Consider the following 13,521-nt stretch of genomic DNA (forward strand, 5'->3'; position numbering starts at 1 on the left):
AATGTGAAGTCGGAGACTCCGACGGCATCTTGTAAGCAAAACTAGCCCCAAAGAATTCCTCTGCAAACTCCGACCGACATCTAAGAGTTCGTCGGTTGAAGGAAGCACAGGCTGAACAGGCCGAGACGTCGTGGTCTGGGTCTAGGCAGGGGAGGCAGTAAGAGTGGAAATCCTTATGAGGTATTTGTTTCCCACAAGTTAAACAATTATTAACTTTATCTGACATCGGCTGAGGCAAGAAAGAGTCCCCAACGGGGTACTTAGCTTTTTCAAAGTCTTCGGTAGCTGAATCACAGGAGCTGGCCGACCGGCACTTGCGAACTGCTTCTGCTTCGGGCACCACGCAGCAAGAAAGACTGAGGAAAATGGCGTTGGCTGATGCTTTTATACCCCAGACGCTCTGACGTCGGGGAAAGTGCGACATCAGCCGAGGCCAGACCCAGACTTTGGAATCCGGCCGACCGAAGGGCTGCCTGAGGCAGGACAACCCATATGTGATGACTGCAGATGCATCCTTGAAGGACATCTATATATTACCCCTAATGAGAATAATTGTGATCATACCATAGATAACTTGTGGGGACCCATGCATTTAGGAGCTGCTTCTGTCCATTACTATTACAGACAGTCTTGGGGCAAAATTTTCTGTTTCACATCCATAGATCTAAGGCGTGCTAAAATATGAACAGGGATGTGCTTTGTTTTATGGGGATGGGGAGTCTGTTCCACACCAGTGGCACCCTCCGAGAGGAAAAACAATTATACTGTTTGTTTTACAATCCTGTTAACTGCTTCAGCATAGGAAATTGTACTTGAACATGTCAAAATCTTAAAACATATGTACAATAAAGTCAAAATGGTTACCAATCAATACGAACAAAGAAAACTTTCTTCTTGAAGTTATCTGTTGAATATATTAAAAGTCTTACAACACATGCATTGCAATGCTTCTGTCAGTAAACACAAGCAAACAGATCATTCATGGCAGATATAGCAAAACTTTGTTATATTTCACACAGCTTGTTATGGCATGATTGTGGTCCACCTGGTCATAAACTTAGAAAAGAGCAAAAAATAAGTGCAACTGCTCTGGTTACTAATAAACAATACCGCCTTAATTAGGTTGAATTTAATGCTTAATTTAGTGTTATTTTATGGCATTAGATTATATACTGCTTGCACTCATTTCAACAAGGTTCTGAAAGTTAAACTACTGACCATCACAAGTGTGATTCAGAAAGCCTGGACTACTGCTGTATTCTGTATAAAAATTCCTGCACATATGCACTTAGTCTTAATAACATTACTTACATTCTATGCATCGGCAGCCCATCCGAAGACACCTGGCATAAGCCTCTAGTGAGGACTCACTTGAAAACTGATCACCTGTAAGATACCTGCACAATGGAAAGCAACATTTTACTGTAGGGTTTTGCAAGTTAACTTCACTCATTCAAGACTGTAAGATGGCTTTTGCAAAAGCCATACAATCATGTACTATGTGAGCTTTCTTCATTAGCATGTTATTTTCATTTTTTTTTTTTTAACAATTAATATTTCAACAACAGACATTACATGAATTTAACACAAGAACTAACTGTGTACACTACATACGTGTTTAAGCACAGAATTTCAGTTTTAGGCTGCACATTATATATTGAGGCCTAAGACAGCTCACTCAATGTATATACACCAAGAAAGAAATAACCATATCAAACCTGCTACAGCTGTAGCCCAAACTACTGGACGCTACTCAACAATTTCTGACAAAGGATGTGTTACTCCCTTCATTCATGAATGACAAGAAACAAATGTCTATATCAAGCCAAACATTGCTTTATGTTAGTACGAGAAGTAACCCTAGCAAGAAGCATTTTCACCATGCATAATAGTACCCACAAAACATCTTCCTTAGTCTTTCTAATCCCCGAAATTCTCTTCCTGCTATCTCTTAGACTCAACAATCTAAATTCCCACTTCCTTGGAGGTTCTGCATTCAAAATTTCCTCGCTCCGGACAATCATGTTGTACCAATTATCCTGAGCTGTGAACTACTAAATCCTCTTTCCTGAGGCAATATGAGTGTAACCCTGCCATTAAATGCTGGGTTCTTCTTTGCCACAGATCCCTGAAGATTGTGCAACCCTCCCCTTTTTAACAGAGATCCACTTCCCCCGCTGAAGAAGGCTATTTTCATTTGACCTCTCTCTGCATACCTAGTGCCAAACAGCCTTGATTTGCTTGTAAAAGAACCAGTCACAGAATTCCAAATAAAACTGTCCTTTTAATGACTCAAAAATGTGATTCCTTTTTCCCCTACACTAGGCATAATCTATTCCCATGACTCAATCCCCTTTGACCTCCATTTATTCCTTATTTGGGGTACAACTGACCTTATCATCCATGGGGTATACTTAACTGCAATGGTCTCATACCTCAGGAGCAATCCCCTGGTTCCTTAACACATCTCCCAGGTAAGCAACCATTCGTGCAGGGCTTTGTCCCCCCTGCCTCAATGGTTTCTGCTGACTAGGAACAACTGCTCAATATGTCCACCAAATGAACCAGATGAAATGCAAGGTAAATCCATAAGAATACTTCAAAAAGTACAGTTTTGTACCTACCATAAATGTAGATGTTCGAGTGTATACACTGCTGCAGTCATGACTTGGGTTATCCTGCTGTCAGGCGGTTCCCCAGTCGGCCTGAGTTCCAAAGTCTTGGTCTGGCATCAGTTGCTGTCGCCTCCTCCTGGACATCAGTGCGACAGGGGTATATAAGATGCAGCCAACGCCATTTTCTTCAGTTTTTCTTGCCCCAGATGTCAGGTGCCTCTATATAGGTAGGCAATTCCAATTGCTAATAAAACATACATAAGAAAAGCAAAAAACAACTTACAGCTACCAGCAAATACTCCCCATAGGTAGTAAGGGTAAAAGACATAGGTACGTACCAGCCAGTAAGAGGGGAAGGAAGGAGGGTAACCTGGACTGCAGCAGTGTATACACTCGAACATCTACATTTATGGTAGGTACAAAACTGTACTATATTCATCGTGTTACACTGCTGCAGTCTTCACACTTGGGTAGAATCCCAAAGCTGAGGAAGGGTGGCTGGTCCTATAAGGCATTAGGGGTGGCTATAAGGCCCTGCAGCACTGCAGTGGTGAAGCCAGCTCTGGATTTAGAGTATAGAAGTAGATGGTAATGCTTGGTGAAGGTGTGTACAGAACACCAAGTTGCTGCTTCCAAAATATCCTTGGTAGGTAACTCCCCTGAGGTAGGCAGTTGAAGTGGCTGTTGCCCTGGTGGAGTGAGATCTAATGATGCTAGGTACAGATTTTCTATGGTATGTGTAGCAGAAACGTATACAATGTCCTATCCATTTTGAAATAGTCTGTTTTGAAATGGCTTTTCCCTGGGCTCATGCAGCATATGCTACCAATAATTCCTCAGATTTTCTGAAAGCTTTGGTTTTGTCCAAGTAGAAGCGTAACTGCCTGTGAATGTCCAAAGAGTGCAGTAGTCTCTCCCCTTTATTCTGTGGTTTAGGGTAAAATGTTGGCAGGTGAATAGTTTGGTTTAGAGCCACACTGGATACCACCTTTGGCATAAAAGTAGGGTTAGTTCGTAAAGACACCCTGTCCTGGTGGAAAATGAGGAAAGGTTCCACTGCCATTAGTGCCTGTAATTCTGAAACTCTTCGTGCTGATGTTATTGCCAGGAGCCAAGCAGTTTTCCAAGAGATGTATTTTAATTCTGCTGTGTTGGCTGGCTCAAAAGGAGGTAAAGTTATCTTCTCCAAAACAAAGTTGAGGTCCCAAGTTGGAGTAGGTGCTCTACGGGGCGGTCTTATGTTTTCAGCCCCTCTGAAATACTGTTTTAACAGAGGATTAGAGTAAATTGGTGGATCCGTGTTGTAATGAGCAGAGATGACAGCGGCGTGGATCTTGATGGATGAGAAGGAGAGTCCTTTGTCCAGCATCTCAGTTAAGATATTGTAGTATCTGAGGAATGTTTGGGACAAGAGGGTCAAGGCTGTGAGCTTGGTTCCAGGCACACAATCTCTTCTACTTATCCGAATAGGCTTTCCTGGTACTAGGCCTTCTGGCCTCCAGAATGACATCCATAACAGCTTTGGAGAGAGGCATTGTTTGCTTGACTAAGGAATCTTCCATGCAGCTAGGTTTAAGGTCTTTAGCTGGCTGTGTAGTATTTGTTTGTTGTGCTGAGTCAGCAGATGTGGGATTTGAGGCAAAATCCAGGGTGGTTCTTGTGCTAAGCTTTAAGATTGGGTACCAGTGCTGGTGTGGCCAGTCTGGTGCAATCAGGATCATCTTTGGCTCTTCCTGCCTGGCTTTTATGAGTACCTTTGGCAGGAGAGGTAGTGGTGGGAAAGCGTATACGTGTAGGTTCTCCCAGCTGAACGAGAGGGCATCCACTTTCCATGCTTGTGGATGGTAACTCCTTGTGCAGAATTTTTGTAGCTGGCAGTTTATTGGGGAAGCAAACAGATCTATATCCGTGCTCCACCATTTCTGTGTTATCATTCTGAATATTTGTGGATTCAACTCCCATTCGTGGGGATCCATGATGTTTCTGCTTAAGTTGTGTGTTTTTCTCTCCTGGAAGGAATTGTGCTTGCAGATGAACTTGAAGGTTTATAGCTGTGTTCTATAAGGTCATAGCTTGTCTGCATAGGGGGTAGGAGTGAGTGCCCCCTTGCTTGTTTATGTACCACATAACTGTGGTGTTGTCTGTCTTTAGTAGTAGTTGTCCTGGATGCAGCAGGTCCTTGAAAGCTATATATTGATTGATGTGAAGATGCCTTTGTTCTGCGGGCCACGTGCCCTGAATACATTTGCCTGCCATGTGTGCTCCTCAGGCGTAATCCGATGCATCTGTTGTCAGTGTTTGCCTGGCTGTGGGTTGTGTAAAAGGCTGTCCCTTGTTGAGGTGACAAGCTTGAGCCCACCATTGAAACTCCTGTTGAAGGCAAGGGATTAGTGGTATAACTGTTTCCAAACTTTGAGTGTTGAGACCATACATTCTTTAGGTACCATTGTAGTTTCCTCATATGCAGTCTGGCATATGGAATTAGTAGTATGCAGGAAGCCATGTAACCCAAGGCCTGCAGAATTTTTCTTGCAGGGAGTTGGGTCTTTGTTGCCATCAACTGAAAGTATTGAGTCAGTTGTCCTTGTTTGTCTGATATGAAATAAGCCATCTGGGCCATTGAGTTCAAGATGGCACCCAGGAATATAACCTCTTGTGAGGGCACTAGTTTTGATTTCTTTTCGTTTACTGTGTACCCCAGGCAAATTAATAACTTTTTTACAAACGCCAGATGCTTTAGAAGAATGTCCTTGCTCTCTGCTTGAATCAGGCAGTCGTCCAGGTACGGATAAATTTGAATTCCTTTCTGTCTGCAAAATGTAATTACTGGTGCCAGGCACTTTGTGAAGACCCAGGGCGCAGTAGATAAGCCAAAGGGCAGTGCAGAGAATTGGTAGTGCATTGAACCAGCTATGAATCTGAGGTATCTTCTGCAGTTTTGTCTGATAGGGACACGCAGGCATGCCTCTTTGAGGTCCAAAGTCACGAGCCAAGCTTTCTTGCCCAGCATGGGAAGAAGCTGCTGTAATGTTAACATTTTGAATTTCGGAACATCCAGGTAAGTGTTTAGAGATGAAAGATCCAGAATGGGCCTCCAGGCTTTGTCCTTTCTGGGTACCAGAAAGAGTCTTGAGTAAAATCCTTGTCCTTGCTCCTGTGATGGTACCTTTTGAATAGCTCTCATATCCATGAGTGCTGTAATTTGTTTTTGAGCCTCTGCCCATTGATTTGGTGGCAGATTTGACATTCCTTTTAACCTTGGCAGAGTGTGAAAGTGGAACCTGTAACCTTGAAATACAATGTTGAGAACCCATTTGTCTTTGGTGATCATTTGCCAATTGCAGTAGAAGAGTGCCAGTTTTCCTCCCAAGGGGGCTGACTAGAAGGATTTGTTTGGCAGCTGTAGTGGGAAGTCATTGGAGCTGCTTTTTATATGGTCGAGGCCTGTCTTCCCTTTCTTTCTGGCCTGATGTAACCCATAGGCTCTCGCCACCCCCATAGTGCCTTTTTTAGGCAAGGCTCAAATTCTAAACCTACCACCCTAGAACACAAAAAAGTAAAAAAACTAAGGGTAATGCTGCTCAATGCCAGAAGTCTCAATCTCAAGATGCACGCACTCGAGGCCCTTCTCAGTATGGAGAACATCGATGTCTGTGCTGTGACAGAAACCTGGTTCAAGGCTCATGAGAGCACCCCAGCACTAGCAGGTTTCACCTCATATCATGCGTTCCGGCCCCAAAATCCGGACAACACCAAGAAAGGAGGGGGGTGTCCATATTCATAAAGGACACCCACACCTCAAGGTTGGTGGCAACGCACGATGCATCGGAGACCATCCAGGTGCAATTAACCATAGGCAAGACTGCTCTGCAATTTGTAGCATGTTACAGGCCACCCTCTCAAACTCAGGAACCTCACATTGCCTTCCTGAAAACAATGGAGCTGATAAATGTATCTCCAAACACCATCATACTAGGTGACTTCAACTACCCTAATATAGACTGGGAACACTACTCAAGCCCAAACACTCTAGCCCAAAGGTTCCTGGAGTTCATAAACTCAAATGCCATGGAACAACTAGTCACCATCCCCACAAGAGGAGAAAACATACTTGATCTCATCATCACGAACATGGGATCACAATGTTCAACACTGGAAGTATACCCCTCACTGGTGAGATCAGATCATAAACTAATCTCGCTGGAGGTCCTCATCCCGCCCCCACCTGAAATAAAAAGACCACAGTGAAAAACTTCTCAAAGCCGACTTCACACTTCTAAAAGCGAGTGTGGTCTCCTTTAAGGCCCCTGAGCCAGTGGTAAACATTACTCAAACCGCTGAATCACTTACAAATGCCTTCTACCAGCACCTACAGGACTGCATGGATCAGGCAATCCCAAACAAAACTAAGACTCTTTGTACCAAAGGCAAGCGTCCAGTCTGGTGGACCCCAGCCATAAACAAGCTCTACAACAAAAGGAGGAAGCTACTACAAGATAGAGCAAAATCCTTGAAAGGTAAGACACCTTTGATCATTATAAGTAAAAACTAAGAGCTCTCATAAAATCATCCAAGGCAAATTTTGAGAGAAAAATCGCCAAGGACTCAAAAGACAATCATAAGGCCTTCTTTAGCTATGTTAGAAACCTAGGAGGAAACTCCCAGATATGCTCAGAATTAGTTCAAAATGATGTGAAGATTACTGAACCTACACACATTGCCAACATACTGGCTGACAGGTTCAGTGCAAACTTCTCCCCAAAAAGGAGAGATATCTATACCAGAGGATTGTAGCCCCCCAAACATCTCCAACGCCCAGGTGAGAACTGCTCTCTCCAAAGCAAAAAACACAGCATCCATGGGACCGGATGGTGTCCCCGGCTGTGTGCTCCATGAACTCAATGAGGAATTAAACCCGCAGTTAGGACAGCTGTTCAATCTTAGCCTCACCTCAAGATACGTACCCAAGGAGTGGCGCACGGCGACTGTGGTCCCACTTCACAAGGGCGAAGCCTCCACCGACCCTGGAAATTACCGTCCCATTAGCTTGACAAGCCTTATCTGCAAAGCCATGGAGAGGATCATAATGGAACTCATAAATAAAGACATAGGGAACTTGCAGACTTTGGATCCAACCCAGTTTGGCTTTGTCAAAGGCAGATCATGCCTTTTAAACTTGGTTGACTTTTTCGAGACAGTCACCAAGGCCATTGATGAGGGAAAGGCAGTCCATACAGCCTACCTTGACCTGGCAAAGGCCTTTGACACAATACCCCACTCAGGTATCATCGAAAAACTCATCAGCTTGAATGTAAACCCATACATCACAAGATGGGTTGCAAACTGGCTAAGTGACAGAACCCACAGGGTCAGAGTTGCTGGAGCCATGTCAGACTCAAAGCCTGTCACAAGTGGTGTCCCACAGGGCTCAGTCCTGGGTCCACTCTTGTTCGGCATCTACTTTTCTGAAGTACAAGCAAACACAGGAGGGTTATGGCTGACAAAGTTTGCAGATGACTGCAAACTGGGCGCCATAGTCAAAACACATCTGACACAGATATCCTTCAGAAGGGCCTCACAGAAATGGATAACTGGTGCCAGAGCCATGGCATAAAGTTAAATGCCAAGAAATGCATAGTCATACCCTTCGGGAAAAACAAGGTTACCCCTAGCTACCATATAGGTGGCAATCCACTGAGCACAGAAGAAGTCATCAGGGATCTGGGGACCCAGGTTGACAGTAGCCTTTCGTTTGACACTCATGTTGCTAAAGTAGTTAGGAAAACCTTCTACATTGCCCACCTGATCATGAAGGGATTCACATCTAGATCAAGGGAGGTCATCGTCCCCCTGTACTCATCACTCATTAGACCTATGATTGAGTACAATGCCCCATTCGGAATGTATCGGACCAGACACCTGCAGCAGCTGGAAAGGCCCCAAAAGTTCCTCACCAAAAGGATAAAGGGTCTCAAAAATATGTCTGATGCTGCCCGACTGAAAGAACTCCAGCTCTATTCAGTCTCATACCGCTTGCTCAGAGGTGACCTGTGCCTGACATATAAGGCCATGTCAAACCCTGATTTGATGAATATGCTTCACCTCAAAAAATCTAGATCCCTCAGAACCACAAGGGCGGGAGACTTAAACCTTGACACGGTTATTAATAGAACATGCTGGAGGGACAGATTCATCACCCAGAGACTCCCTATGCTGTGGAACAAAATCCCGGTACATGTGAGGCAGAGCACCTCGCTGGCCTTGTTCAAGAGGAATCTTGACCAATGGATGGGGATCAGATATACCCCAGGGATTACTTCAGTGTCACTGCTTGACAGAGGCACAGCAAAATAATAGGCATAGTTTTATTCAAACTAAAGGGGTGGCGAAAGCAAAATAACTATGGGCTAGGCTTATAAATGCCCTTGGGCAGATAGCCTAGTATGAACCTATGAACCTATGAACCATTGTCGAGGCCTGTAAGGACCTTGTGTTTGACCTCTACCTCTTGGATGTCTGTATCTTCCCCTTTGAGGTCTGTCTGTAAATGGAAAGGACCAATTCTTAGTTGGCCAGTTTCTGCTAAATCTAGGAGGCTGAACCTGTAAGAAATCCTTCACCGTTTGCATAGATTTTGCCTTATCCTCCATTTTCTTTAATACCTCTTCTGCCTTAACTCCAAATAACACATCCTGCTGCAAAGGTGCATCCAATAATTTTACTTTAACATGATCTGGTAATGTATGTTCTTTTAACCAAGCATGTCTTCTAATGACAGAGCCTGTAACTGCTGCTCTGCAGGAGGCCTCTAGAGAATCAAAACCACATTGCAAAGTATGCTTTCCCACTTGTTCAGCTGCATGCAATAAATCCTGCATTTCTTTAAAATTAGGAGGATCTGAGTCTGGAAGCATTTTTTGTTTTAACTGAGACAGTAAAAATTGCTGATATTTTAGCATGTAAAACTGGCAATTTAAGGCTCTCATTGCTAAAGTTGCAGACGTATATACTTTCTTTCCCCATCTGTCTAATGCTCTGGAATCTCTGTCAGAGTGAACTGGATTCTTGGCTGATGAGGCCTTAACTCCTTTGGGTCCCTGAGAAATAGTTTCAGGGTCAGCTACAGGGCTTTTATACAGAAATTTATGTAAGTCAGGGACTCTGTAGTATCTGTCAGGTTTAACAAGGGCTGGAGGTAAGGAATCAGGATTTAAGCTGCATTCAGTATACATCATCCACAATATCTAAGACTGGCGGAATAGCAAGGGGTCTGTGTTGAGGTAATAAAAGGAAGTCTCTGAGCCTTTTCTTGGATTCTGAGTAATCCTGGCCTTCCCAGTGGAAATGCTCCCTCATAGTATGTAGGGTTTCCCCAAAGGAGTAGTCCTCAGGCGGTGAGGCTGATGGAATTGATTCCTCAGCATCAGAATCCTCATAAGGGGGTAAAGAGTATCCCAGGTCTGAGGATGAATCAGAAGAGATGGACACCTGGTCGGATGAGTCATAGTCTGCATCCTGTCTAGGCCTTTTATCAGGAGGGGGATGGGACCCCCTGATCAGAGTGATTAGGTCTTCGGCCATTTTGAGCATTTGTTTCTTGGGCATGGAGGCCTGTCCTGGAGAATGCTGTATTTGTTTCTTTAACTTTAAAGGAGGCTTAGGCTTAGCTGAGGATTTAACGCTTAACTGAGTAGGTCTGAAGACACCTTCTCTGTAGCTGTGGGTTGCTCAGCTACTCCGGATCCCTCTGAAAGGTTAGTCTCGGTAGGCTGAAGAACTTGTGCATCCAAAGGCCCAGCCATCTCCACATGGGAGTCAGAGGCGGCTTGTGGTTCTACAGAAGCGGTAGTCAGGGGCTGCGAAGGTGCCTCGCTGAAAACCGGAGAACCGGCGACTGGCCTAGAAGAGGCTTCATCGTCAGTTTTGGGCCTCGGATGCCTATCCTTGTCTTTGCGCTTTTTGTGTATTCCGGTCGTCGGAAGTTCCGACGGCATGGTATAATTGAATTTTCTACCAAAATAATGTCAGGCAAAATCAAACCGACATTTAATAGTGCGCTTGTTAAACCTAGCACAAAACCGACAACCAGTGATGTTGTGGTCAGGGCCTAGGCATGGGATACAATAGGAATGGAAATCCTTATGAGGTATTTGCTTCCCACAAGAAATACAGTTATTAACTTTTACTGACATCGATCTGAGGCAAGAAAAAGTTTCCCCAACGGGGTACTTAGCTTTGTAGAAGACTTCGGTTCTGGATTTGGAATGAAAATCTGAGGAAACGGACGACCGGCACTTGCTTTTGCTTCGGGCACAGCGCGGCAAGAAAGACTGAAGAAAATGGTGTCAGCTGCATCTTATATACCCCTGTCGCATTGACGTCAGGGAGGAGGCGACAGCAACAGATACCAGACCAAGACTTTTGAACCCAGGCCGACTGGGGAACCACTTGACGGCAGGATAACCCAAGTGTAATGACTGCAGCAGTGTAACACGATGAACATCACTGCAGTATCTTAACCTTCCACGCAGCTATTCTATCTGTAGAACCCAAAACTGCATTTTCAATGAGTTGTTCTATCAGTAATATGCTGGGTGATACGGACATCTCATCAGATTCCTAACAAAAAATGTGGGACATTACCACTGCATTTGCTGGTCAGACTTTGATATGAATGGTGGAAAATAGCCATAAACTGAACAATAACTTTTCCCTAACGTTTCACTCTAGCTTGTCCAAATTACTGCGACGTGTCCTCCTAAGACCTGTTCACTGTTACACCCAAGTTTTTAACACTGAGTACATGTTGAAATGGAAGAGAGTACTCTGGAGGCTGCCTTTTACCCACTTATAAAATAACTGTCTTCAATACACTGTAAGACAGATTTCTCTGCAAACTCCCTGAAAATCTTAATCACTTCTGGACTAATGGTACTATTTGTTCATTTCTGACAACCACGCAGGTGTACCAGATTCTGAGATGTTTTTTTTTAGGTGTTACCCAGAACAAAACAAGTTCAATGACACCATGCAAAACTTCAGTGGCAATAAATCATTAAAACAGTCTGCAGGAAATACTAGGTATAACAGACACAAACACAGCTGTGGAAAGTAGCACATCAGATTAGGTCACATTTAAACAATTGTATAACTCATTAAGGATCTGCACTAAGGTTTAACAATAAGATTACAAGCAAACTGCCAAAGAAGCAATTTAAAGGTAGGAATGCAACTTACAGTATGATGGATCAGATCAAGTGCTACTGTGGCAGATGGCATGCATAAAGAAATAAGAGGAGATGGACAGTTTTGCTAGACACGAGAATGCAAAGATTTTACTGAGAAGATAAGTAAAAAGCCTAAGGTATAGTCTGACATTTTGTGTACTACACTAATCTATCATTTTATAAGTTATAAAGTGTATGCTTAATGAAGGTCAGAGGACTTCAACTGTCTGAAATTCATCGCTGTTTTTCACCTTATGAACTTTTTAGTAGAACTATTCCAAAAAAATCCTTCAAGCTGCTTGGAGTCTTCCACATGGTGCTAGAAGTGCAATTTCTGTTACAATAAAGAGTATGTGTAAACTAGCATCTATATGTCTTTTGACAGCTCTGGGTCACTGGTTGAGGGCAAATATTCAACTGAACTACACAACCAGTGTGAGGTAAGAAACCAACATTACTAATTAGGTAATAACTGCACTTTAAAAAACATGAAAAAAAATCTGCTGCAGTGGACCTGACAAGATGGCAGCAGTGTCAGGTAGTGGTCTGCGGAGCTCTTGCATATAGCCAAGATTATTTTATACTTATACACCATCAGACATTTTACCACAAAAATTTGCAGGCAAACGAAGTGCACCAAACAACTAATAATATAAAAAAACACTTCAGAAATGGTTTTTGGAAAGGATCCCAACTCCAAACAAATAGCATTACTATTGCAAGACAGAAAACTTATTGAACACTTTCGTCTTTACATAAGACTTCATCAGAATAATGCATTTTGCTAAACAGTCTCATTTATATCTCAATCAAAGACAAGACAGATACATTTAATTACATCACTTCCTGTCACCATAATGCAATTCCATTAAAGCAATTCACACATTTTCATCGAAAGTCTAAACAATAGATGCTTATAAATAAACTTCATGTTCTTACTGAATTTTCTAAAAAGAAGTTATGTACTCATAAGTTCATAGGTGTGAACTAGGCTAATGGCCCTGGGGCCTTTACAAGCCTAGCCATAGGATTACCCTGGCATAGTGCCACCCGACCTTAGTTCCCAGTGCCTCTGTCGAGTACAGCCACTGGTGTTATCCCTGGGGTGAATTGTCTATTTCCCATCCACTCATCAAGATTTTTCTTGAAGAGTGTCAGCGAGGTGCTCTGCTTGACATGTATGGGAAGTCTGTTCCATAGCATGAGCAGTCTCTGGGTTATGAACCTGCCCCTCCAGCATGTTCTGTTAATTATGGTAATGAGGTTGAGGTCTCTGGAGCGTGTGGTGCGAAGGGATTGGGATTTCTTTAGATGCAGCATTTCTAACAGAGCTGGGTCAGACATGGCTTTGTAAGTCAAGCAGAGACCGCCCCTAAGTAGGCAATATGAGACACAGAATAGTTGGAGTTTTTTGAGTCTGTGCATATAGGACAAGTGTTTAAGGCCTAGGATCCTCTTTGTGAGGTAGTTTTGTGGCCTCTCCAGTTGTTGCAGGTGTCTAGTGAGGTACATGCCAAATGGAGCATTGTACTCGATGATTGGCCTAATGAGGGAAGAGTAGAGGGAGACAATGACCTCTTTCTTCCTGGATGCAAAACCCTTAGTAATAAGATGTGCCACACAGAAGGACTTTCTGACCACAGTGGCAATGTGGTGATCAAAAGAGAGGTTGGTGTCAA

At 43.5% G+C, this 13,521-nt stretch overlaps 1 protein-coding gene across 1 annotated transcript in view; it reads right to left on the reverse strand.

Moving 5' to 3' along the window:
- LOC122798415 (1-phosphatidylinositol 4,5-bisphosphate phosphodiesterase gamma-1-like) overlaps positions 1-13,521 on the reverse strand; it is a 3,104,897-nt gene that overhangs the window by 1,499,034 nt on the left and 1,592,342 nt on the right. The window contains exon 11 of the mRNA XM_044067334.1: positions 1,312-1,397. Coding sequence (XP_043923269.1) covers positions 1,312-1,397 — 86 coding nt within the window. The remainder of the gene's footprint in view (positions 1-1,311; positions 1,398-13,521) is intronic.

Source organism: Protopterus annectens, chromosome 3.part1, assembly GCF_019279795.1.
Source record: "Protopterus annectens isolate FY-2018-M chromosome 3.part1, PAN1.0, whole genome shotgun sequence".
Taxonomy (NCBI): domain Eukaryota; kingdom Metazoa; phylum Chordata; order Ceratodontiformes; family Protopteridae; genus Protopterus; species Protopterus annectens.